Here is a 25771-nt window from a genome sequence, read left to right as displayed (position 1 = left end):
CTGCCTGGTCTCTCATAAGGGAATCGTCAGCGTTCGTCCACACGTGCAGACTAGACGCGTGTTCAGGTAGCATAGTCCGTAAGGCAAACACATAGGGCAGCTTCCGCCTTGGAGAGTCGTCGCAGCGACTTTTATGAAATCCCCGATTCGCCTGTCAGTCAGGACAGACAGACGGACGAACAGACGGAGATCTCTCCCACGCAAATATTGAAACTGAGCGAATCCGTGAGCGTATAGAAATGGCAAAGTTTCAAAAGGAAAACCACACAGGGCCGACGTGCTTCCATTGCGCCGTTCTGTAGTTGGATTTCTTTTTTGTTATTTTTTGGTCCATTAGTCTCTCTGTGTCTTCCGATCGTTTTTCTTTATTTCTGTAGACCGACCGACTAGAGATCGCTGACGCTAAGTGGCGCAACGTACGTCGGTGCCGCGAGAGAAGATTTTATCGAATCACCGAGGGATTAGTCCTTTATTGTTGGCACGAGTGATTGCGCGGCTATCTTGGTAACGATAAACGAGCCGCGATCTTTTTCCGCGAATTGTAGAAAAAAATATGAAGGAGGGAAAAGATTGAAAAGAATTGAGAAAGAAAGCAAAGGAGAGTGGAAGAATGGAATGTCGATCCGCCGGAAGCCGCTCGAGGCGAGTCGATGACTGGTTGCGAGGTTAAGCTGTACAGACATTATTGACAAGGACTTCCTGGGGCTGTACAAGTGCAATCTCGTACGGTATTAAAAGGTTATTAGTGAATTTTGATTTTTTTAATTACGTCATATATCTAAGTCTAAGAATATTTTTTATTAATAATTATTTATTCAACATCGGACTCATAGCTCGGTAGCGGCTTTCTGGTACCGGATGATATGGCGGCTGCCCCGAAGACATGGATGCTCCGATGGGTAAATACTTTTAACCAAGAATCGTGAGACCAGTCTCACAGTCTCCTCGAGTCGGGCTGTTCTCGTACCAAGTGAATTTCTCTTACCGGAGAACTCCTTCCTTCTGTTTCTTCCTCCTCTCTTCCTTGTACCTCCACCGTCTTCTCAGCCCCACACTCATTCTCCTACTCATCTTCCCTTCCTCTCGTACTTTTTCTCCTTCGTTTGTAGCCTCCTTCTGTTTGTCTACTCTGATGTTTGCCCGACACATTCCAACCGCGACGGCGATCACTGGGCTCTCGTGGACGCCCGGAGACCCGCACTTTTCAGAGCCCTTTCATATACCAGGACTTGAATCTGGCTGACATTTTCTAATTTCCTAGGGACGTATGTATGTATACATATATATATATATATATATATATATATATATATCTACGTTTCTAATATCATCAATGAATATCAAGATATTTCTAAGTGGAATATTACAACATTTTCTTGCAATGTTTCAATCATGCTGATAGGATTTAAAGAAGCTGCTAATATATGACTCCCGCATGACAAAAAGGGTTTATGCACGGAATTTATCTATGTTTTGTCACTTTTACAGATAATAATTCGTGGCGGATTATATATATCGCTCATGACTGTGTATCCGTATATTGATTTTTTGGGGATTTAGTATTGTTTGAGTCAATAATATAATCCTTAACGCTTCTCACGACTGTACTGCACCTTACCCGACACTACATTTCTCTCGCAACAGACACTCCCCGTATACCCATGCAGGTACCATACTGACAGTTCATGGGACGTTTAGCACGAGTTTGTCAAGCGGCCCCCATAAGCTGAGACAAAGCCTCTATTATATGATCGCGGCAAGTCGCCGACGCTTAACCTGGGATTAGTAGCAAACGACGCTGCTGATAGCTTATATAATCTTACGACAATACTGATTCGACGATGACTTAGCACGTAGAAATAATACGAGAATTTGGCTGTACCGTATAGGATTTAACGCTATTTTGAATAATGATATATTGGTCGATATAAATAATTACGATTTTTCATACATATGGGGAAGTCGATTTAAAAATTTTTTTTTTTTTTTTTAACACGGATCACTCGATTACACTGCCATGGAATTAGTTAGAGGATATGGGGATGTTGAGAGATGGCTGCCATTTTTTATGAGAATCAATTTAGGCCTCACGATCCGATCTTTGGAGTTTGATGAAACAATCAGTACACACTATCAGTTGCTCGCACGGCGAGAATTCTTATCGAGCGATCGCAGTTCATTCTTTTTCTTCGGACGTATCCGTTCCATCAAAACAAATACAAATCGTGCCGATGAGCGGATACCGGGGCATTCATGAATTAAAGTGAATAGTGAATATAGGTGCATAGAGAGTTTTTAATTTTTTTTTTAAGGTATGAGGTAAATCTAGGTCGAAATTTATTTACTGTGGGAAACCTGTTGAATTTCAAATTGGATCTTGGAATGGAATTTCTTTAACATTGATTGAAACGAGGATATTGATAAATCGTTCGAATTAAACGCAAGAATAAAGAAGACCGGCTAGATATTCATCTGTAACGATAAATCGACGCTGATTGTTTCGAAGAGGAAATAATAAAAGCACTACCAATATTTGCACTTTTTATCAATACGATTAATCAGTCTGACTGATTGAAAAATTATTGATTAATTTAGTAATGTCAAATTCAATTTAGGATAAAAATCAATTGCGGTTACAACACTGACCTCAAATTAAAGCTAATGTACGAATCTTGTTGCTGTTAATGAAAAACGGAGAATTCCCCTTATCGTGAAAATACAAATTGTTATCGATCTTTAAGAATCACTGAAAATTAACACAGATTTAATTGACGGGGTAATTATTTAATTAAAAATTTCAATAAACCTCCTCATCTTAATCGCTCGTGCCGAAGGTACTGTTAGAAAAGAATTGTACGTTATCTTTAAAAAAAATTTCGAAATGATCGATGGATCATTGTTAAGCCTAACAGTGATATATATTACAATCGTAGCAAAATCCCAAAGTTTAATGAGAAATATCTAAACTTCTATTAGAACACTTGTCGAGTCGTGATACCCATATACATAGACTAGAGAATGATCGGTAACTTTGTGTTTCGATTATCGGCAATGTTAATCACCACGATAATCGGCAATCCAGTTTCTATCGCAGAGTCAAATTACACGAGCAGCGTGAAACTGCCGGTGTGTTCAGGTACGGGATTTATCGGCAGTTCGCAATTAGTCGTGATCGTCCGACCGACACGATCAGCCATAGCAGCGTTCGGCACGGGCGAATCGGCTGACGATCGGTACTCATCTTCTCCACGGTTTGCTGCCTCCTCCGGAAGACACGGTCAGGTTTATAGGCAGTAAGGTCGAGTTAATCCTCAATTAAATTGTTCTTAGCCGTATCTTATGAGCGTGCACGATAAGCTGACTTTCCGCCAGCATAACAGATACCCCGCTTGCGTAAACACGACGAAAATTTTTTAATTGAACGCACACGCGTACCAATATTATTTACTTATATGCAATGCGATTATGAACCACGTGAATTGAAAAAAATTTAGTGACGTACTTGAATTTAAAAAATGTATGCACTTTTGCATCGACACCAATGACCAATAAGTGCAATTCATTGATTGATATTAATTAATATAAATCAGTGCATATATTTTTTAAATTCTAAAATAAAGTTTTTTCCCAATTTTTATGACTTGACTGATGTATATACAAGTGGGAGTGTTTCTTAAGGTATGCACTGTGGACGCATAGTATGCACTTGGTTGATGCAATGTGCATCTGAAGTCCAATGAGAGTCCAGTACAGGTACCGGACAATAAATAAGCCACGGTAACGAGTAGCGAGAGTGCAAACTACAATCTTATCTGCACTACGCAGATGCCTCGAATTTATTTTCCAATCAGCAGTCTTAGAGTTTCTATTATAACTAAGGATATTAGCACAGTTTGCAGCATGCCTATTGTCGATACCATTTGCATTGGTAGGTCTATAGTTACGCTCGTGTTATTTCTCTACAATGTGCAATACGACATAAGAGTAAAGAAACGATACGCTATTGAATTTAAAATGAATAAATTAGCCCCAAACGAATTTATTCGTATGAAAAATTTCGAAAAAATAAAGGAAAAAAAAAATACGAAATACAGTATTTTCTCCCAATATCACATTTTGTCGTTTCGCATAAGTCGGTCGCCCGTATGCATATTAAATGTCACATACGACTACGACTATTTACGCAAATACCTCTATTAGCAAGCAGTGAATGGAAATCTTCTTGGCGCAGCTCGCCATACTTTCTGGTAACAGAAAATCCATTGACACACTCGTCCCGTACAAACAAGAGACAGTGGAGAAGAAGTCCGTCACTTATCGAGGCGCCATTCTAATGCGTCTATTACCTGCTTGCAAATATTATGCGACCACTGCCTCAGTGCAGTGCTCGATGACGTGGTAGTACCGCGAGTTCAATAATATTTGCAGTCCGCAACCCGCTGGTAGGGTCCCTCGATTATTCAAAGATGAGAAATAACGAGATGAAAAAGAGAAAAAAAAATGTACAGGTGTTACTGTCACAGCTGCACCTGAGAACCGCTGGACCGGCCCACACATGCAGTATTGTTGTTGCAGAGTGGAACACTCGTCCCAGGATACGTGTTGTCGTAGAGGCGCGAATGTTATTGCAGCAGCAAGTCCTGGTGTCACGGAGCTGCGGTGGGTCCATGGCGAAAAGGATGCTGCGATTAGCAGCTCCTGTAACGTACACGAAACGTAGGATCGAATCGACAGTGGAGGTTGGGATGTCATTATACAGTGAAAAAGGTTCTACCAATTATAATCATTAGATAATGAGTTAACGAGGTAGCTTCGTGATAGATGGAAATGGGTGTCATTAACTCATTACGTTTCTTTGGTGATCGTCAAAGGTACATATATAGTAAACAGATTTCACCCTCTTACGGAAGATTCAATAAGGAACTCCATGGTAGGCTAAGTTTACGCTAATAAAACGAGAAATGCACATAAACCAGACAGAGTCATTATTGGGACTTCGGTTTAATTCAATGACTCCATTAAGACGTTGGGAGCCTTTACGCGCAACAGTGGTTAACGGGATACCAAGGATAAATGGGATGATCGTATAGACGTCCATAAAATTTTGAAAATTGCGCTTCGGGGTAAACTTTGAAAGTTACTCGATCGCTTGCAGTCGCTTGATATAGTATACGTAACTTGAAGCGAGTATACCGTAGTTTATGTATACCGTATAGAAATTTGCATGGATCCTGTCCAATGCGAATCTTATCCTTGTCTCAATGAGAGATAAAAGGGTATCCTGTTAAGATATGGGAGATACGTAGACGTAAGATGTAAGGCAAAGTGGTGGCTAAGAAATCCATAGCTACTTCGTAAATCAATTAGTCGTTCGGTAGAACATAAACCGTGGGGTTTATTACAGTGATGAGCATAACGATAGCTCCTATGGGCATCGACTACGGGAGTATAGGACTTATGGGGCACCACGGTAGGGATACGTGTAAGGTGCCCGTAGGGGATCGGCACGTCTTCGGTTTTAGGACCCGCATCCTCGCGATCGACCTTAAGGCCGACCTGTTATCGCCCTATACTTTGAGAATCTATCGCCGCTCTTGAAACGAAAGTGTCGACGTGAAAATGCCGTTCTTGGCTTGAGGAATAATTAAAATGTCTTGTACGGCGTGTCTCTGGGTATATATGTATATATGCTTTACGGTACTCGGTATAAATGCTACAGCCGTTGCCTTCTTCGATTTGGACGAGTTTGACACTGAGGAACGGCGAAATAAAAATTTACTGTTCCTCGCGTACCTTTCTTAATTGGAAACCTTACGCAATTCTTACTATGATCGATGCAGCCCAGCAGATCTGATCTCTCGTCCCATCTTACAAGCCTGAGGATAGTCAGTGCTTGTGAGATGATTGAATTTTTATTTTTTCAAATTTTTATCAAATATATCGGCTGTAGATTCACTATTGGAAGATCATAGTTGCGACGGTTGGGTCTTGTGGGATACCTTGACGAATTTGAAATAAAGGGAAAAGTTTTTCGAATCGAGGTAATAACTTGACCTAGAGCCAATGGACCACACAGGGGTCCATGTTGGACCATGGTATATCCTTTGACTGGATCCTGCCTGAAATCTTCGGTCTTGAGATCCTACTATGGATATATATATATATATATATATATATATATATATATATATGTATATATGCTATAGGTATAGTATATGCACCTCCTGGCACGTTATGACGTAATAAAATGTACCTGCGTTACCTCCTACCAGTTTTCTTCACATATTCTCAGATCCTGCAGGACTCAAAAGAGTGGACCGTTAGGTAAATGAGATAAGCGTTATTATTTAATTTTACCCAACTCCTGGACAGCTGTCCCTGTAGCTGTCTGGACCGTTTTCATGTGCATACCAAAATAGAGGGAGGCTGGCCAAGTCGATTATCTCATGAACCTTCAACCTCTATCCGGTTTATGCATTTATATTATTATATTTATTGGTTATAATTAGAGTGCTTAGTGTCGATATTATTTATTAGGATTTATCATCGAGTTACGTCTCGGCTACGTCATTCTATTCAAGTTAACAATAAAATTTCACACTGTATGCGAGAAGTAATACAACGTGATGTAATCGAGAAAAAGTGAAAAGAGGATTTCTGTTAAAGCACAAGAGGGAACCGCAAGACCGCAAACTGATTAAATGCGGTTTACGCACCGCAGTACCATACGTCTTGCGCTCTTGACGTAGTAAAAGCATGTATGACGCAGAGTGAAATGGAATCTGAACTACTTTCCTCGATGTTTGACTCGCGAATAGATACAACTCGTGTGGAAAATATTTTAATGATATTTTAAATATTCGTGATCCATTATCTGGCAGTGGTTACGGATACGATGATATTTGGATCCACGTTTGATCCTTTATCGGGGAACCACCAAATTTAGCCTTGAATAATCTGGATAAGAAAAACCCGATTGCGGTATCGTTACTTGACAGCTAATCTAAGGCATTCTTAATTTTTCTGATAGGATAACGATTACCGCAGTGTGAAATATAAAATCCTCTTTTATCTCGGATGATCGAGATACTTGATAATGCCTAGCGCCAAGTACGCGTAACGTTATGATAACAAGATTATTCGTTACGGAAGTGTTCAAGAATGTGGTGGGATCCTGAGGGAAATCGTCATAATTGTCAACTTATACCATGCTGGTTGCTAGTAAGAATTTGAAAAAAAATACGTTATATTGGATTTTTTGAAAATTTTATTAATAAAGTTTTTAATCTTATTTTTCATTATGAGTAACCTTGAGTCATTCAATTCTTCGATGATTATGTAGATATTGGAACGAGTAATCGTTCATTGATAATATGTACCAAAATAGCTCAAGTACCTGACACGATACACATGGAAATACATTTGGTTGAAAGTCCAGCTTGTTTTCGAGCGACGATGTCGCCCGGATCCTGGTAAAATTGCAGGTCTCCTTAATTCTTCGTTTCCTTAGGAAACAAAAGGAGGGCGCTATGTATTGTCCCTGTGATTTACGCCCCTGGTGTGCCGGTGCAAGGCAGGTACTTTGCAGGTACTTCGTCGAACCTAACCTAACCTTAGTCTGGACCTGAACGAGACCGGCACTTGTCACCTTTGGTAATTAAGCATGCACCCACCCCTAATTCCGTTCTTCTCCACTCTTCTCCTTCGACCTTAGAACCGCATCTTAACTAACTGATTCTTGGACCCTGGACCAAAGGACCCAAAGGACATTGCTTAGGTGGATGTAGTGTAGGTAGCTGGACACCAATGGTCCAGATTAGCTCGGATAGGGTACATGCTTCGCAATGATCAAACGTACCGATCTTCAGGGCCGTAAGTGCATTTTAGTTTTTAGGAACACTTTTCAGAAAATCGTAAAAATTTCAGGGTAGCACAAACACATATTTTTGGCATCTTATATCAATTTTAAAGATTTAAAAATATTCTGAGCGATTTTTGTATACGTACATCTTGGATATCTTTCGTGACTTTCTATCTGTTGTTGCATGACTGTTACGAAGGGGTACTTTGGTCAGTTCGGACGGCCCTGAAAAATACTGAATTCTCTCACGCAACGGTAGCCGGGCGAATAGGATTTATTTGAGGCACTTGGACAGAGATTTGGCGACAAGCTGCCGGAATTTTAACGAAATTGTTGCTTTTAACAGCATCCGTGAAACCACTAATGAAAACCATGACGAAAGCCCCATTATCATTTGTTGCTCGGTCACGAGGTTACGGTGCATTAGGAAGAACTAATTAACTAGCCATAATAAACAACAGTGTCAAAGATGGTAAAATTTTTCAAAATAATTTCCAGTTCCACATTACCTAAAAATAAACTCCAAAAATATCTGTGTAAAGTCAATGCCCACCCTACAGCACAATTTGGAGTTTGCCACGCGTCACTTAATATTTTTTTTCAACACCCTTATAATTTTTCAAAACGTCATCGTCCCACAAACTAAATAATATTCGTGATAAACTCACCCCGCAAATAGACGCGCAAATAAGTATAATCTCCAGTAAGAGTGACTGGTGGTCGCGTTGGCAAAACCACGCACTAATAATCAGCCAACGATTGATAAATTATCTCCGTCTGTTTTCAATTCTCCGTGACTTTTGGTCACTGGTCGTGCGCGCTCGATGAACTCTCCTCGTCGGAATCATCATGTTTTCATGGTTACGACCAACACAGAGCAACGCCCAACGTGCAACTATCGTTAGAAAAGGACGAGCATACAGCAAATAGAAAACAAAAAAAAAGAGTACACAGATACAAATATTACATAGATAAAATCCGAGCGACAGATCGCTCTTCGCGAAGCATCGATGACACGAAGCATCGTGAGCAACCGGTTGTGCAACGAATATTAAATAATTATGCCGTTGACTCTAAGACAAAACAGACCTCATCACCCTTACGTAACATCATAATGACACTATCACAAGTAGCTGATACCACCAACATACCAGGCAGTGCTAATACATTCTACCGAAGCAGCCAATCTGTCCATCAACATATCCAACTTGCACGTTTCGATCACACGCATGATCCCTCTTCTGAAAAGACCGTCCGGATCCCCTGTTTTCGAACAACCGTCAACAAAAAGGAGCTTTCACACGAATCACTCATTGCATGTCACTCGTACTTGGCTGTGAATCTCCTCGAATTCCCAAATTCTCAACACGCGTGTCCAGCGACGGTGGCAATTGCAGCAGTGTGGTGGTAGTCTTACTACTAGTAGGTATTAGTACTAGTATACTAGAGGGTGTCGATGGAAGGGGGAGCCGCGTGTATGATACCGTCGGGATGGGGTGGGGTGACATGGGGTGGGGATATTCTCTAGGCGAGTAGCAGGGCAGCGGTGTGGCAGCGGTGTGGCAGCGGCCAGGTAACCGAAGAGAGAACACTAGTGGGGCTGACTCGCGCGCCTCCGAGCCTTCGTGCCTCTGAGACTCTCTGAGACTCCGAGCGCGCCTCTCTGTACTGTGTACAACGTACAAGCGTACCGTCGAGACTACTCTTTTACGTGCGGCTGTTTCTCGTGCCCGTGCAGTGACGTGACGTGCCGCCGCCCGCCGCCGCCGCCGCCGCCGCCGCGACAACGACTACGTCGGTTCCCCAGTTCGCTCGTAACCGATCGGCTCGGCCTAACCCTACTAACAGAGGCTAGACCGAGCGTACTCTACTGGGCCGAAAATCAGTGTTCGCTCAACCGTGATCTCGGCAGCATCTCGGCTGCGATAAATCGCGCTCTCTACAAACGACATTTTCCGGATAATTCCTTACTTTTTTCTTCCTTCTACCTTCTTCCTCTACTCTCTCTTGGGTCTGTCTCTTGGTTGTTTGTTATTTTTTTTCTACTTTCCTCCCTCGGATATACGAAAGGGGTGATACCTGGATAACTGCCGTGTACACTGGACGCTGATGCACCCTGGACTCTCGGAGGATTCGTATTTCTCTCGGTTGGAACGCACAAGCGCACCTTTACGTCGGCGTTACGTCTCTTCGACGCGATGTGGTCCATCCGCCTCGAGGTGATCGCTATCACTGGTTCTGGATATCATCGTGCTGTTATGGAAAACACTTGCAACGATTGAGGATCGTTCTTCTGTGTCATAGACATTGATACGAGGATCGCTTCATCTATCACGGATTATTATCGACATTGGATACTCGTCCGCTCCGTATTTTGGCACGGGCTTTCTACGTGCGAATACTCTTGTGACAACTTCCCGCTCTGTTCGGCCATCGCACGTGGAGATTCTTCCTTTTTTGCTTTGCGTTTAAGAGGATCCGGAGGATAACACTGTGGGTAGTGGAAGTCGAGAGGGAAAGAGTGTCGCGTCGTTTGACCTTGGTGCAGGGAGAAGAAAAAGTAAAAGAATATAAATTAAAATTCGCGAGTGGGTCTTCGACTGCTTTGCTACTCTCTGAAGAGAATTCTAAACAAAAGCAAAGATAAGGATAAAAAATGTACATTCTGTACGCGAGTGAATAGTGACGGATCAAAGAGTACTTTTTTTTTAACAGCCACGATACAGGGTGTCTCGTTGCTGTTCGCATCTGTCGGGTGTGACAGTGTGACAAGTAAATGTATATACGCGTATATATATACACGTGTATTATACAGTGTGTCTCTTTAAGATCGTAAAAGTGCAGCAGTGAATTCAACACTGTTCCAAAGACTGCAGAGGCCGAACGAAAAGAGGCAACATTTTGAAAAGGCAGGCTTAACCAGCGACTGGATAGATGCTGATTCGCGGCTTCTCCAGTAGTTCGTGCTGATGGGATCGAAGGTACGACGGAAGTGCTCTGATCAGTGGGAGTCGCGGACATTACCAGGAAGTGGATGCACCCTGAGGAAGCCTCGTGGCAGCCGTTGCTTACTAAGGGATTATCGTGAGGAGGAGAATCGAAGTGGAGTGCTCGTCGAGCGAAGAAAACGAAGACGAGGGTGAAAGCTAAGGAGTAAAAAGGATAGAGAGAGAAGGATATATATATACACAGAGAGAAAAATATATATAGAAAGAGAGAGAAGTACTTGAAAGTGCGTGACGGGGCAAAGTGGTGTGCGCGACGGGACTTTAGGGGTCGGTCGGTCGGTAGATGTACGGATTTTAAAAGCAGCTCTGAAGGCCAGCCCGACGCAATGCGTCGACGCTGCTGACGCAACGCGCCTGGATGCGTCTCACTCTAAGCACGTGAGTGTTAAAAATTTTAGCATTGACAATTTTTTTTTTTTCTTCAATACCATAGTCCCCTTAGTCGTTTGGCTATCAGGCTCAGCTTCTATCGCATTGACGCACCCTGCGATTGGTGCGTGACGCAATGACAGAATAGGGGTTCGTAAATATCGTTGTCCCTGTTGCTTCATAGCCGTAGGTACTCGTTAAAGATTGCACGCTGCGCACTGCACCGTGATCGGCGTAGTCGAATGCACCCGAGTGCATCCGCGGTTGCACCGCTCGTTGCGCGAAGGAGGGAAAAATTGTCAGGAGGTGAAAAACGGACCAAGATAATCGTGGGTGAGCAAGTGATAGGCGTGTGCAGTAGTTCGGTTTATGGTAGGTGGTGGTTGGTGCGCATGCGGCGGAGGTGAATCTGGGCTCTGAGCTGACAAAGTTTCGCAAACGAATACTGGGATGATGTCCATTTCGGATTACGATCTCCCATCACGATCTGACCAGCCCACATCGGCAAACGCGGAGCCAAATGTAAGTTTTCCTCCTAATCAGCTAATACGATTCGTAATGGAGAAATCGTTTGCACGCGTTTTGGCTCTTTTTCGTATTATTCTTTCTACGTGTATCTTTCTTCGTGAAAACTTGTTAGAGTGATTAAGCACTCGCAGTGTTGGCAATACCGGTGGGCCCTTTTACCCACGTCACCAAGAATCGACGAGTAACGGTACCCACCTTGGCCATGCTTACAGAGGTTCTCAACCGAAGGGACTATTTTTTCTTTTCTTTTTTACAACCCCTTCGATAAATATCCATCAAGCCTTAAGAACTGCCAAGCTCAACGACTTTACAGAGGGAATGAAAGAAAAAAATATTGAAACGGCACCCTGTCTCTTAATCCGGCGGTTAGGTTGCCAGCCAGGAGGGTGAATTTCGTAGGGTGGCTTTTATTCAAGATTTCACGGTATATATCCCTTTCCGTACGCATAACGCTACCACCCCTCCGTTTTGCTCCCTCTTCTCTCATACATCAAGATTTCAACCCCAGTCAGGGATTTGTACACCCCGCCGTACCTGGTTGCGCTTACTGGCATCGGTAAGCGCGCACGTAAGCGCCGCGAGCGGCTGGTACTCGGTGACGTAGGTAATCTTGATCGCGCCCCCGTACCCAGAAATAAGAATAGCTCGGATATACTGCTTATTATACCATTCTCTATTGTTATCGGCGTGTATCGACGCGAGGCAGCTGTCAAAATGTTGATCGCCCCACGGCCGTAGACCAAAATATCACAGAGCACGTGGTTTCCACGCTGATCCATTCCATGACGGCGATTGCCGATCGCTACTCTGTATACGCGAGTGAGCTACAATGACTACTGACTTCCGGTGGAGGTTCGATCTCTCGAAATAGTGTTTCCTGTTGATACGACTTCGATCAATTCAAAGGAATCAGTATCAATAAGAAAAATTATTATCGATTATTGGTCGATCGACTCTTTTTTTATCCTCACTTGTTTTTTTTTTTTCAATTTCTCATATTTTGACCAACTTCATTCTGCTTCTTTCTCAATAAACTTTCAATCCCTATATATATATACACAATTTATCTTACTTTCTCGTATCGTTACCTTCTTTACACGATATCACTTTTCATATGATTTTTCCACCCTCTTACAGCCAATCTGACCAACCATCGATTAACGGTATCAAATCTGTTACGCATTAATCGTAGACCTTACCGTTCAAAGGACTGTTAAGCAGCTCTTGCACTTGGTTGCGATATCGTTAACCAGTGCGATTGTTTTCTCGAAATTGTCAGCCAGAAAATCAGACGACGATACCCGTGCGATAACCAGACATATTTTAGATAAGGGAAGCGCGCCATTAAAATGCCTTCAGGATAAGAGAGACTCGCGATTACAATACGATGTGCAGATCTATCTCGAAATATCTCGTATCTGATAACGATTTCGTTATACGTATTCTCTATACTCACCCATAGCCTTGTATTGGCATTTTATTATGTATCCTTTAAAGTCTACTATGTGCCACTGTTGCACGGTACAATGTATTCGTTGGAGTTATAGGGATCTTGATACAGCCGATTGACGTCTCTCTACGGTGCCACACACGAAGCGCCGCGACGCTTTTCTACTGGGATTCACTGATCTTAGGTGCGATAACACACGTAGCTTCGCACGTTACTGTACGGGCTTGTATACGGATGCTGTGCTCGACCAGTAATGACAATAATTATATCGCAGAAGTGTCTCTGTTACGTTTCGCGTGTTTTTATTATACTTTTTTTTCACATTCATCATTACTAATTACCATTTTGATACATTGCTCGAGAATACTTTGGGCGATAGTCTGTCCGTGTTAATCGTGTATGGTCCACTGTATTATTCATACGTGACTGTCGAATAGGAGACACGCCGTGAACCTATTGAAATTTTAAGGTCGTAATTATTATTTCTTAAAACAATTTGGACAAAATGTAAAATTAGTAGGTTAGACGTGTTATTTTCACCACGTTGCCAACATTGCTTTCTTTTTAGCTGAGACGTCATTATTTTTTTCTCATTTTACATGATCGTTTCGTGGGTGGGAAATGGAACCCGACCAAGGCCTGATTTGTGTGTGCAAGTGGGCACTAATGATTCTTCAAGTTTAAGAATACGTGCTTTTCCTGGAATTTATCTAGTCAGTCGTATTATTCCTGACACAGATATATATGTATATATATGACTCCAAACTGTTTAACATTTGAATTATTAAGGTACACAATTCGCTTTGTTCAGTCGTAGGTGCTTTTAGTATGGAAAGTATGGTACGTGGGCAGAAAAAAAATCACTCAAAATTTTACAAAATTTTCTTACAAGTCTTTCGCCCGCACTATAACAAACTATTAAAACGTTGGTAACCCTGCCAACAGTTCCGCACGGTAAATTACGTAGTGACAGTGTAAACTTGACTGAAGGATATCTTGATAATTTTTTTTTGTTTTTTCTTTCGATCTAAAGTACCTCTCCAAGCCTCGAGGATGTCAGCCTTCCACGAAGAGGTCAAAAAATTGCATCACGCGTAATCCCGATGCACTCGCGCATCCAGGCTGATATAGCGCGCTACTCCACCATTGAAAAATGAAGGAATAGCGCTCGAACTGGAGTGCTCCTAGTGCACACATCCTCACGTCGGGAATGACGTTAGGATCATTTTCCTGAAGATCCATTATTTCGCGACCTTGATGACGATGTCGTCACGCACTTCGCGCACCCAAGCCACTTACAGCCATACGCGATACGTTCCGCGAGAAAGAACGACCTACTGTATGACGAATATGCAAACATTGTAAAGCCCAGTCACATGTGCTAATGCGAATAACAAGCGAACAGAAGAAGTATCTTAGCGTTTTTACGTTATTCCAGAAAATTGCAACATTCGATTACACACGCACCTTCAAGATCATCGACGAACCGGTCCAAAATTTCAATCCCGATCCTTGCTGTACCTGGATATTACTCGTGTGCCCAGTGTCCCACGTCGACAATCCAATCAGAGAAACAAGGTCGCCGTAATGTCATTATCCGGCTCGTGTCACGGATTGATATAAAATCCCAGGGGCTTCCTAGAACAGAACCAACCAGCACCACCATCATCCCTGAAAATCTTTAGTGCCTCCTTGATCTTCGAAAGAGAAGCCAACGAAATTTATTATAAATCGATATACAAATATTCCATTGAAAGTCAATCGTCACGTTACCGATCAGACATGCATAAGTATATATATATATTTACATACAAGACTGCCGGCTTCTGCTCTCGAAACGTCAGGAACTCGTCCCGATAAGAAAACCCGGGTACGGTATCTTCGTTGCGTACGGAAGAAAAATCAATCAATCGTTCGACATTCGCTATAGTATAGACAGTGTCTCTCAGCTGATCGAGAATGAAAAAGGATTTAACGTGGAATGCGTATGTACGTAATAGGACATTGCTCTTGATATATAATGGCAAAGTAGGTATATATAATAGTGGTATATAGTGCCTAGAGAATCCATTATAATTATCGGTAAAATCGTCCTCGGTATACCCTATGATCGTCCACGAGCTAAAGAGGCTGGGAAGCCTGTGTTATCGGGAGTTGCGTGCGAGTGAGAAAGACGGCTGTATCGAGCGAGAGAGAAAGTGAGCGAGACAGTAGATCTCCCTCGTGTTTCCCAATGGCGAGCGAGCAATTATCTCCTTTCCGATAATTCGGTCAATTACGCGTCCAGATAGCGGCTAAGTGATCGTATTTAAATACGAGAGACTTTACCTCTCGCTCGCTCCTCTCTCCTACGCTCCCAGGGTCCATAGCAGGTGCACAGTTAAAATCCACTCTCCTTCTGTATCAGCTCTCGGTATGGCTCGGAACTGGAGACGAATAGCTCGGACTCCTTCGATTTGGCTAAATCTTGAGCTTCAGCCTTCCGAGCCTTTATCGGAATCCAAGTCAGATACGAGAACTCGATCCCTAATAGGTTCCTATTGAGAAACACTTGTACCACTCTGATCTGTCTCGCCGATGGCTCAACCCGGGATGGACCCGAACGGGCGGACGCGATTTCTACGAAACGTCGTGATTACGACTTGTTAATTACGCGCTGCGATGTTGTTCGAAAACTGATAGCCGTTAATATTGACTGACGTATAGGTTATGAATTATAACTTATATTTCGTGGTGTATCGCTTGAATCAGTTGATCTCTTCGGGATCGTAAATTAAGGCTGTTTCACAATACGTCGACGTGCCTTATTATTTCTATCTAGCGTGACGTCTTTCTGAGCTATATAAGTGGCGGGGGATTTAAAAAAACGTCGAGATTACCTTGCTTGCTCTTGTGTATTACAAGCAGCGCTGCGTTATGGTCCCGACAGCGACCTAAGCATACACGGACGTTATTGTAAGAGCGAACGGAGCCAAGGGCTCGGGCGTATATTGCAAACGTGCATGAAGGTAATTCAACGCCGGTGCAGATCGTACCTTTTATATACCTAACTACCTTCTCGGGCACATAGCTCCGTATATGCGCGTATGCGCGCACAGCAGCCGCAGCGAATGTGCACTTGATAACACAGTGCGACGGGCGATAAGGTGTTAATTCTGCGTAAGAGCACTTTCCGCCGGAAGGGAACAAACAGAGCTCTCTGGGAGCGACGTAGCAGATTAACGGAAAGGCCGTTATTCGAGAGTGACCTCTTTGTCGCTGAGGTCGGGAGCCCTTCGGCTCAATTTCGACCTCGAATACGAGGATACGCGGACGACGGAGTGTTTGGTGGGCGGCGGCGATGCTTGTATATGTATATATGGGTACTTGTAAGAAACGGAAAATACGCTTGTTCATGAGATTTGTGCATCCGGTGTTAGTTGCGCCAACCGCTACCGAAGGGGTGTTAGGTAACGTGTAATCTTGGAATTGCATGTGCACTCGCAGCAATCCTTGCATATAGGTATAAACGGGTATACCTATACGATGCAGAGATATGGCGCAGATTTACCTTTGGCAAATGAAATAGCTTCCATTCTGGATGCACTCGGCGCGTAAAGCATCGACTTGCCGGTTCGGAGGTTTAGCACTTTTAACTAACTCGTTCGAAAAATTCGAGCGCGATACAAGCCGGGATATGTATTTCTCCACGATTTCCTGGCAGAGCCGCTTTTTATTAGTCGACCTGGGGGTCAGAGCCAAAATACCCATTGCCGAGGGTCGTTAGCCGACGAGTAGGTGCATCGCTATTGCACTCTCGGGCTATTGGACTTTTAATGCCATCTTTTCTGGGGTGACTCCAAGAATCGGCCGCGAACCATATGTTCCTTGTCATATGTACGTACTTGTGTATCACAGTAGTTTATATACAACGTAATACAGTTCCCAGTCATACGTGGACGCTCGTATACGTGAATCGTATACCCAATATTCGATATGGCTTTATGACGTATTTAATGTGATGCTGGTTGCGTAAGGAATGACAAGGTATTTTAAAAATGCAGAATGCACTTTAATTGGGCGGATTTTAATTCGCGGGAAGCCTTGGAATCCGGTCGGTCGAGGTGGTCCAGGGCAATAAGGATCACTTCGACGCCCTGATAAATAATCATATTCTTCGACGCGGCATTCAAATATACTCATATGTAATATGTATATGCGTTCACGTGTGGTACCTGTAAATTTTAATATGCCCATACGTATATTCGCCATCAGCCATCGTTTCCAGGAAGCTCACGACCGATTCACGATCACCGTTACTCCTTAAGGAATCGGGTGAGCGTCGCGACGCACCTTTACACGAGGACAATTTGTATATATGAATTTTTTAAATACTTTTTTCTACAAAATTTTATATCGTTTTTCATTGATTAATTCTTTTCCCTTTTTTTCAACTAATTGTCCGTCGTTATACTTCTTCCTCGTAGACCTTCCTTACGTTTTGTAATACCTCATCAAGCTAATTCTACCTTCCTGGGGAATAGCTACTGCAACGACGCCGGCGTCGGCTCCGAGAGTCTATCAACCCGATCGTATCTTGATTGCAAAAACCAACATAGTTAGCGAACCCAGTATATACATAGTCAGGGGTGTTATTCACGTGTGCACATACTAGCATCAAGGGGTAGTCGAGTGATATGCATGTGAGTTAAACTACTTTGGTGGGGAGTGGGAATGGGGGACAGGGGGGGGGGGTCTGCTAAAGGTCCGGTTAGGTAATTGTTGGGCGAGCTGGTTCAATTAAAAAGTCAATCAGCCGCTTCGACTTGATCCGCCATAGCGAATCTTGGTGACTTTAAAGGAAAAAATAACTAGCTCGCCGACACTACTCTCCTGCGATTTCCTGCTTAACCCTATCACTGCCAAGAAACGTTTGAATGCTATAGAAATACTTTTGTATATACGAAGTACCATAATTCACTTAGATCCTGACGCGTCACGATAAATCCCAATAAAACAATTCACTTTCATCGGCACACACGCTGCTTAAGTTCTTCCAGTTATACGCGTTACAGAGAATTGGGGGTACCATCATATTAAAGGGTGTTAGCGGTAGTCATAAGGGTAGCACTAAAAATCAACCCTCATATTCCCTCCTGGTATTCGATGTCATTGTACCGATAATAATACTTTTTTTTTTTTAAATAGACTGATTGTACCCTCCAAAAAAATCTACTCCCTTGGTCCAGCAGTTCCGATTCGTGAAGTGAAAATAAGGAGCGCTTCCCGTGGGATAAATGGGACGACATTAGCGATCGTGTAAACACGGGCTGCGCTCGGTCGCGTCATCAATTCCCCTTGTATACCGGTGGGTCCCCTTGTATATACCCCCTTGCCAAATTATTATTCATGTTTCAGAACGCTTGGATCACGATAACTCGAACGATCAAATTGTAACCCTTCGTGTTATTAGTCCTGGTATGCTTTTTTTCTTTTTCAAGGATGAGCACGAAACCCGGAACGGTAAGTTTGAAATTTTTGAAATTCGCAATATATAATATGACATAACAGATACGCATATAAATATCATAGATGGCGCTGGTGAGACGTAGCTAAGAATTTTCCCAGAAAGTAATACTTTCTCTACAAAGCCGATCGCGCAGTCAGCGTTTAAGTGTCTGCACTCGAGGACGAAGACAGTCATAGTCCAGCAGTATACCGGATACTTACAATGCAGCCATTAAAGTTTCGCATTGTCTGTCCGCGACTAACTTCATCTACCGCTTCGCTAGTGTCGTAACAATTCTCCATTATTGAGAGTCCTGTTTACGAATCGAATTCCGTACGTAGAGTCGATCGTTCCTGCCGTAGCCCCTGTACGCAGGGACCGCACACAAGGCTACAGTGACTATCGCCACCCACGTCGGCGTCTCGCGACGCCCTCCGTCGGTTTGTAGTATTGCTCACGGGCGCGGGGCGGTGGACGCCTCCGAGGAACGTATCCCCGAGGACACTTCCAGTTTGGCAAGTTTTCGGGCGCCGACTGTGAAAACTTTTCCTGCTGACTTGTCGCGGCTGCGTCTTGTTTTGTCGTCCTCGCGTCCGGGTATACCCGTCGGCCGGTACCGGGCGTCGAACCCAGAGTCCCCTGTCACGTAACTCCTCTGGAAGAAGCTGCAAGGAGGCGGCGAGACGATACCGAGTGCCGCGAGCGAGAGGAAAGAATAGCGCGAGAGGATCGGCGGAGCGGCGGGAGAGGGAGAAAAATAAATGAGACGGTACGGAGGAGAGGGTGATGACGATAACTGGGTAACCTAACCTAACCCAACCCAAAGGGGGCGAGAGACCCGTAGTAGGTATCGCGAAACGTCCTGGACCGTAATCCAACCCGATAACGATAACTGGCTTGTTATCGCTCTCTTACGCTCGCACACACACGGCATCAAGAGGGGGGCAGGCAGGCTCTCCTCCGCAGCTTCCATTTACAAAGGGCTGCAGAGTCTCGTTATAAGAAACGCATAACGGCACGTACGGGCATTCCGATTGGAATTGCCACAAGGGAGTTTGCATTGAGGCAGGTCATAGTTGGTGGATATAAATATTTAGAAGATGCTCGCGGGGTTCTACTACTGGCTACGGAGTGACTGGTTAACGTGGACCGACACTTAGCTTCTCGGTAAAACCGATTAATATCAAACTTCTCGGAACTCATCTGTATATATCTATATAGCGTTGTAACGGTAGCCAATCCTAAAGTTTCATGGCAGGAAATACATTTAGATTTTCCACAGTTGGCTCGACGCAAGCCAAGAACGTTTACACAGCTGGCCGGCAATCCCAATTCCAGTAGAGTCATGAACTGGCTCGAGGCTACTTGTGCCCTGTGGCGCTTTGCTATCGCGAGGGTTGTGTCACTGTGTTACGGCACGTGGGTATATAATGAGACACTGACGTTGTGGAGTCACCCTTAAGACAGGCTGATGGAAACAGAGGCGGATGGTCGTGTCGCAGCAGCATAAAGGGGAGTGCGCACGGAACAGGGAGAAACACGGAAATACATTGACTCGTGCTGACGACCCTTGGTCTACCCTTATCAACAATTCAGGATGGAGATATCGATCTTATCGATTGGTCTCGAGATTCAAAGTTCAAACGGTACCTCGTACGGGGTCTGTAGGGTTTAACGCTGTTGGAAGAAAAATAAAAATTTGCTGCAAGTTCCAGGGACATGGAATGTCCTTGGGAAATCTGGCAACGTGGATCATTAAACTTCATGAAATTGAGCGGCTCCGTAGTTGTACCAGTTATTGACGTCGCGTAACTGTATTCTGCGTCACTATTCGCTGATAGCAGCTCGTACAAATATCACGGCCGCGATAGATAATGAAACCGTCGACTCCGCCAGACAGCGGGACTGTTCGCTCTCGATTACGCGAGCGTCGCGACGCCTCGTTCGCCGGATCATTTCTTCGGTAGACTAAATAGTCATTGTAAAGTATGCCGGGAGAACTTTTCAATTTTTACCATAGCGCTCCCTCGTTCGAATAGTCTTGTTTCAATGGATACGGTCGTTGTACGAGGTTACGTCGCTCCTATGAAAATGCCGCTTCTTTTCACGGCAAGACGCGAAGTTAGAGTAAACGTCGAGGCGAAGCCTTTTCTAAGCGATGCGATTATGCAAGCGTACTCCGAACCTTGTACCTGCTTGGATTCCAGGACGTTAAGACGCTACGAGTATACGGCTACGAGGACCCGGAGTATGGACGACGTCGCGTCACTTGGAAACTTCACTTCTTCTTCGTCTTTCTGTACAACGTATGCGGCTGTCTCTCTCCCACTCGCTGTTCCTGACACGGGCTGCCGAGAGTGCTCGACGGCATTCTTCGTGGGAATGTCAAACAAACATCTCGAGCACGATGCACACATGGTTGCCAATTGATCGTAATTAGATTTTATCGATCAAACGTAAATCAGATTGGATAAATGATTTTACGGTGAATTTCCTTTTATTAGAGTCTAATCATCTGGTTGATGCTTAATCGATCGGGGCTACCTTGCCGGTCGATCCTCTGAATCATTTTGTGCCTGTTACAACCGCGCGACTGGCTAATGGCTGTTATTTGGAGGCGGCGGCGGCTCGTGCAATTACACATTCAATCAGAGATTAATAATTCCAGATCAATATATCAAGAGGCTAACTGATAATCACAGCGTGCAACCAGGAAAATTGTTGCAGCTAGAGAGAGGCTGGATTCATCGTCGCACGTTTGCCACGTGAGCTACGCGCCGTTTCTGGTGCGGCTCTTATTTATGGGGCTGATCTCCGCGTACCTTTCTTCGTTCTTCCTCTTGTTCACTCCACTTCTTCTTCTTCTTCTTCTTATTCCTCTTCCTCTTCTCGTAAGTCAGTCTCATGGGCGGAGTCGCACGATCGTGGCGGCACAAATTGATTTTTCCCTTACGGAGATCATTTCGTTCAACCGATCTTGCACCGGGACTTTGTTCAACGAAATCTGTCGTTACCGGTCACGTGAAAAGGCGGAGACCACGTCTAATGCAAGGTCAAGAGAAAGTCTAAGGGAAGTCACTGTAAAGTCGTCAAGTCGTCAGGAGGCAAAGTCGTATGAAAGCTGCAGCGATGCATTTGTGCATGCAACTGCACAGTGTTTTGCAAGTGTACCAATGTTATGGCTGGACATTTTATAGCCTCGATCTGGGTCAGATAGGGAGGCTGGAAGTCCAACTGAATAATCTCAGTACCGGCACGATCACGCGGAGTTCGGACATCGTAATCTTTCGTGTATCTTTATTTCTTGGTTTTTAATTTTTGACATTTTTTAGCGAAATAATCTTCCTGGGCACGATCAAGTATTATTTTACTGGACCGATCGACCCGGATCAATCGAACCTCGTAACGGTTGGTACTTGAAATACAATTCGGGGCGCGTTGCTAGGTAACACCTAATTAATTATTAGTAACATATTTATGGTTATGAATGGGAAGGAAAATGTCATCGATCACCCGGTTGGATTATCGTATTGATATATCTTGCCTTACGTGCTACGTACGTTACGTGGGTTAAGTTCAAGAAAAATTCAACAGGGAATTTCGGATACAGCAGCTCTGACGTTTCTTTATAGCGACCCTTACGAAATTTTTAATCAATTTGATTATAACCATATAACGAAAATTCAAACCCTTCCTCACGATCTCCATTGGTTACGTATTCCACACGGCGAGTATTTAAGGTTACCCTTCTCTTTAAAGATGCCCAGTCCTGCCCCCGAGCTGTGCCCATCCAAAGTGATTGTAATTGCCAGATATTTTGTGCTGATCACACTTTGCATATCTTACGGTGCCGATATTTATGTCGGAATTATGTTCAGAATCTTAATGCACGGAATAACGAAGTACGTGTATAGCAATAGACTGTATGTATTTTTATTTATGAAAAATTTGCAATTTTTCGAAATTTCATTCCCTTCATTGGTCCGACCTATTTATTCCTTCGATCCGTACCTATCAGTCAGGGCTGCCAATTTATAAACTTGCCGAATAGCTTTAGCTATCGTCATATCGAGTTCTTCACGTTGTCAGGACTGACTCTGACGTTAGCTCGTTTAATTCGTCCCTGGTTCTCGTCGTGTTTTCTTTCGGGCTGTCAGTCGTCACGTAAACGGCATTGACGCTCCATTTAATTGATCGCGGTTCTATCAGAAGAGCCACCGCATTTACGCAAAGGTAATTTCATTGAATAGGTATTCGATGGTATCGCACTGTTTTTGATTATTCATTGTCAAATCTATCGACCCTTATCTACGTATGTACAGCAAAGTTAAAAGATCCCAGTAAAACGCTTGTACGTTCCTCACCAAGAGATTGGGCTATTCGAAATTACATGATTTATTCGCAAGTGGCGTCAAGTGGTCGCGCGACCGTTCACAACATCGTCAAATGTAAATTCTCGCTTTAAGATACAAATGGCCAGAGCGATCCATCACTCGTAAACCTTTGTCGTCACTCGACGTCGATGACAACCCTGATAGAGTCTGACAATTATGCATCGATTAGCGTGGGTATCGGGCTGGTTATGTAATAATTGTTTGATTTCTCCCACCCCTTGTATTATTTTTCATATCTCCCTCTCTCCTCTCATTTCTCTTTTGCTCCCCCCTCTCAGCTTCGGATAGTTCAATCAATGAAGATTGAATTTTTTTTCAGGTACTTGTATATATATATATATATAATCCTTTGTCGTGTCTATAGACACGCACACGCGATGTCAGTCTCCTATCATATCGTGATTAGATTATCAACGACAAAGCACTATGGCGCCAGCTTATCGGCTATTGCAGAAAAAAAGATCCGATTCTATTAACCGAATCGATTACCTGATTCGCGACAAGAGTTCATAGGAATTCATTTTTTTTGGGGGGAATTTCCAATTTATCTTAATTATTCATCTTGGATTCGTAATACGTACTGTTCATGAAGTATTATCTGGAGAGTTTTGTTTTTGAAATTTTTGAATATTCTTTTTCTCTCATCTCGTTTTTTAAGTGCGCCAGAGAATTTCACGGTGTCTCGAGTCAATATTTTTTAGGCGGCATGTTTTTCGCGAATATCGCTGGTGCACTTTGCTCGGTCATTGTCTCGTTCGAGTACCTCGTGCTGTGGCGAGTCTATCGAGACGTCGTCTTTACGTGCACGTAGACGAGTGTTGACTCAAGGCATTATCGCGCTGGAATAATAAGCGGCGGGTTTTCATTGATACTCGCGTTTGTCGCTCGAACCATACGCGGACGATGTACGGAGACTGTGCTCGAGAAAGGCTGGGCGATAAAATCGAAGCATAAGAGAGCGGGAATGGAGGAATATATTCAAGAGAATCGCCAGGATCTTTGGCGTCGACAAAAACGGGGACGGATTAGGGTAATTGTATGGGAGAAACGGGAGAGAATATATATTAAAAAAAAAATTTGGAAAGGACACGACTGAAAGTTACAATGGGAGTCGCTTGTTCGCCCACTTAATCGCGTGGGCCGGGGCTACCGTAATTCATCAGGATGACGAAAAAAAAGTCTAGCTATTTTATTTTTCTTAAAAATCATGTTTAAAGTGCTCAGAGTCGACGGTGTTTTATCGCTTTGCGGACGAGGCGCCATATGATTTAATTGCACTTTTTACACGCGTCGCGACCATTGCTAATTGCTCGCGTCGGCCACACAGTGTTAACGCGACCAACTGTAGGAGGAACAAGAAGAAGGAAGGTCGTGCAAAAAATCATAAGTGAATCGGACGTGAATCTTGATTCTCGTTTTATTTCTACTAAAAAGAAATTACACGACATGCATTTCACCTTAGTAGAATTGCTTTGCACGTTTCGTACGTGTGACGGATACAAAAGTGGCGCCTGTCCACTATTTTCATTTTACAGGTGCCGGAGCGTCTTTCGGTTCTACAATTGATACAGTTCGGATCGTAAAGATACCGTCGAAATGGTAGTCATAAGCTCTCGAGATGACTATGATAAACTTGAAAAGTCTTCGCTTACCATTTTACGAGGATAACGTATTACGATCGTCTATAACGAAATGACTCGAAAATGATTTTAAAAAATTGTATATCGTTGTAGAATGATCTTATTTGATTTTTTTTTTTTTTAATATTTTCACCGATAAAAATATATTCGTATAGAGTTCACAGACACTTTCTTCTTTCTTAATCGAACCTACGTAAATGTTACCTAAATTACTGAAAAATTAACTTTTTCTTTTTCCCAAAACCCTCATTATTTTCTCTCCACTGTACAATGACCGTCATAATGAGATCTTATGGATTTTCTAATTACAAAATATTCATGGTACTCGACTGAACGACAAAAAGAAGCACTGCACTTGCCTTACGGTGCACAGCCAGTATAGTAAGCTGTACGAGAATGCACGTTTACCACGTGTATTTATTTATCCTCGTATGTCAGCTAGGCATGGCACGTGTATATATATACATATTTATATAACACAGTTTATTACCGGTGAACATTAACACCATCCCCGTAAGCGCCTAGTGGAGGCTCAAAGATGATTTGCTCGTTTCATTTGAACTTGCTGAGAATTTGCGTGCCAGTGCCGCGCAGACTTTTTCTACTAGCGTTAAAAAATTACAAATTATACCCAATTTCGCTAGTGATTATCGAAGATCCATTAATCCCGGTCAAGGCCCTCTTCTCAGCCTCCACAATATGTATACGATTTGTCAATCGATATCGTTCGATCTTACCACCACCTTGGTGGACTTTAATACGGATCAAATTCCTTGGCGAACACGCGGCTTAGTAACCTTGATCATTTTATCCTTTGAGATTAAATTTTCCATACCGAGTGCAGTATTGATCCCGTGAAGGATTATATGAATTCAGATCGATATCCCAATTGGATCATTCTGCTGAAGGATGCAATATATATATATATATATGTGTGTGTGTGTATAATTGTATATATATATATATATATATATATATATATATATATATATATATATATATATATATATATATATATATATATATATATATA

The 25771-nt window shown here is 43.1% G+C and overlaps 1 protein-coding gene across 3 annotated transcripts in view; it reads left to right on the top strand.

The window, feature by feature from the left end:
- LOC107271425 (fibroblast growth factor 17) overlaps window positions 1-25771 on the top strand; it is a 78799-nt gene that overhangs the window by 25675 nt on the left and 27353 nt on the right. Inside the window, exon 1 of one of the 3 annotated variants that reach the window (XM_015747411.2) lies at window positions 9486-11247. The exons of 1 other annotated variant lie outside the window; for it this stretch is intronic. In XM_015747411.2, coding sequence (XP_015602897.1) covers window positions 11228-11247 — 20 coding nt within the window. In that variant the 5' untranslated portion in view covers window positions 9486-11227. Of the gene's footprint in view, window positions 1-9485; window positions 11248-11267; window positions 11761-25771 lie in introns of those variants that run through there. One more of the 3 variants, XM_015747414.2, reaches the window with a different exon arrangement.

This window comes from Cephus cinctus, unplaced genomic scaffold, assembly GCF_000341935.2.
Source record: "Cephus cinctus unplaced genomic scaffold, Ccin1 Ccin1_scaffold0970, whole genome shotgun sequence".
Taxonomy (NCBI): Eukaryota; Metazoa; Arthropoda; class Insecta; order Hymenoptera; family Cephidae; genus Cephus; species Cephus cinctus.
This window is presented reverse-complemented; position numbering and strand designations above follow the sequence as displayed.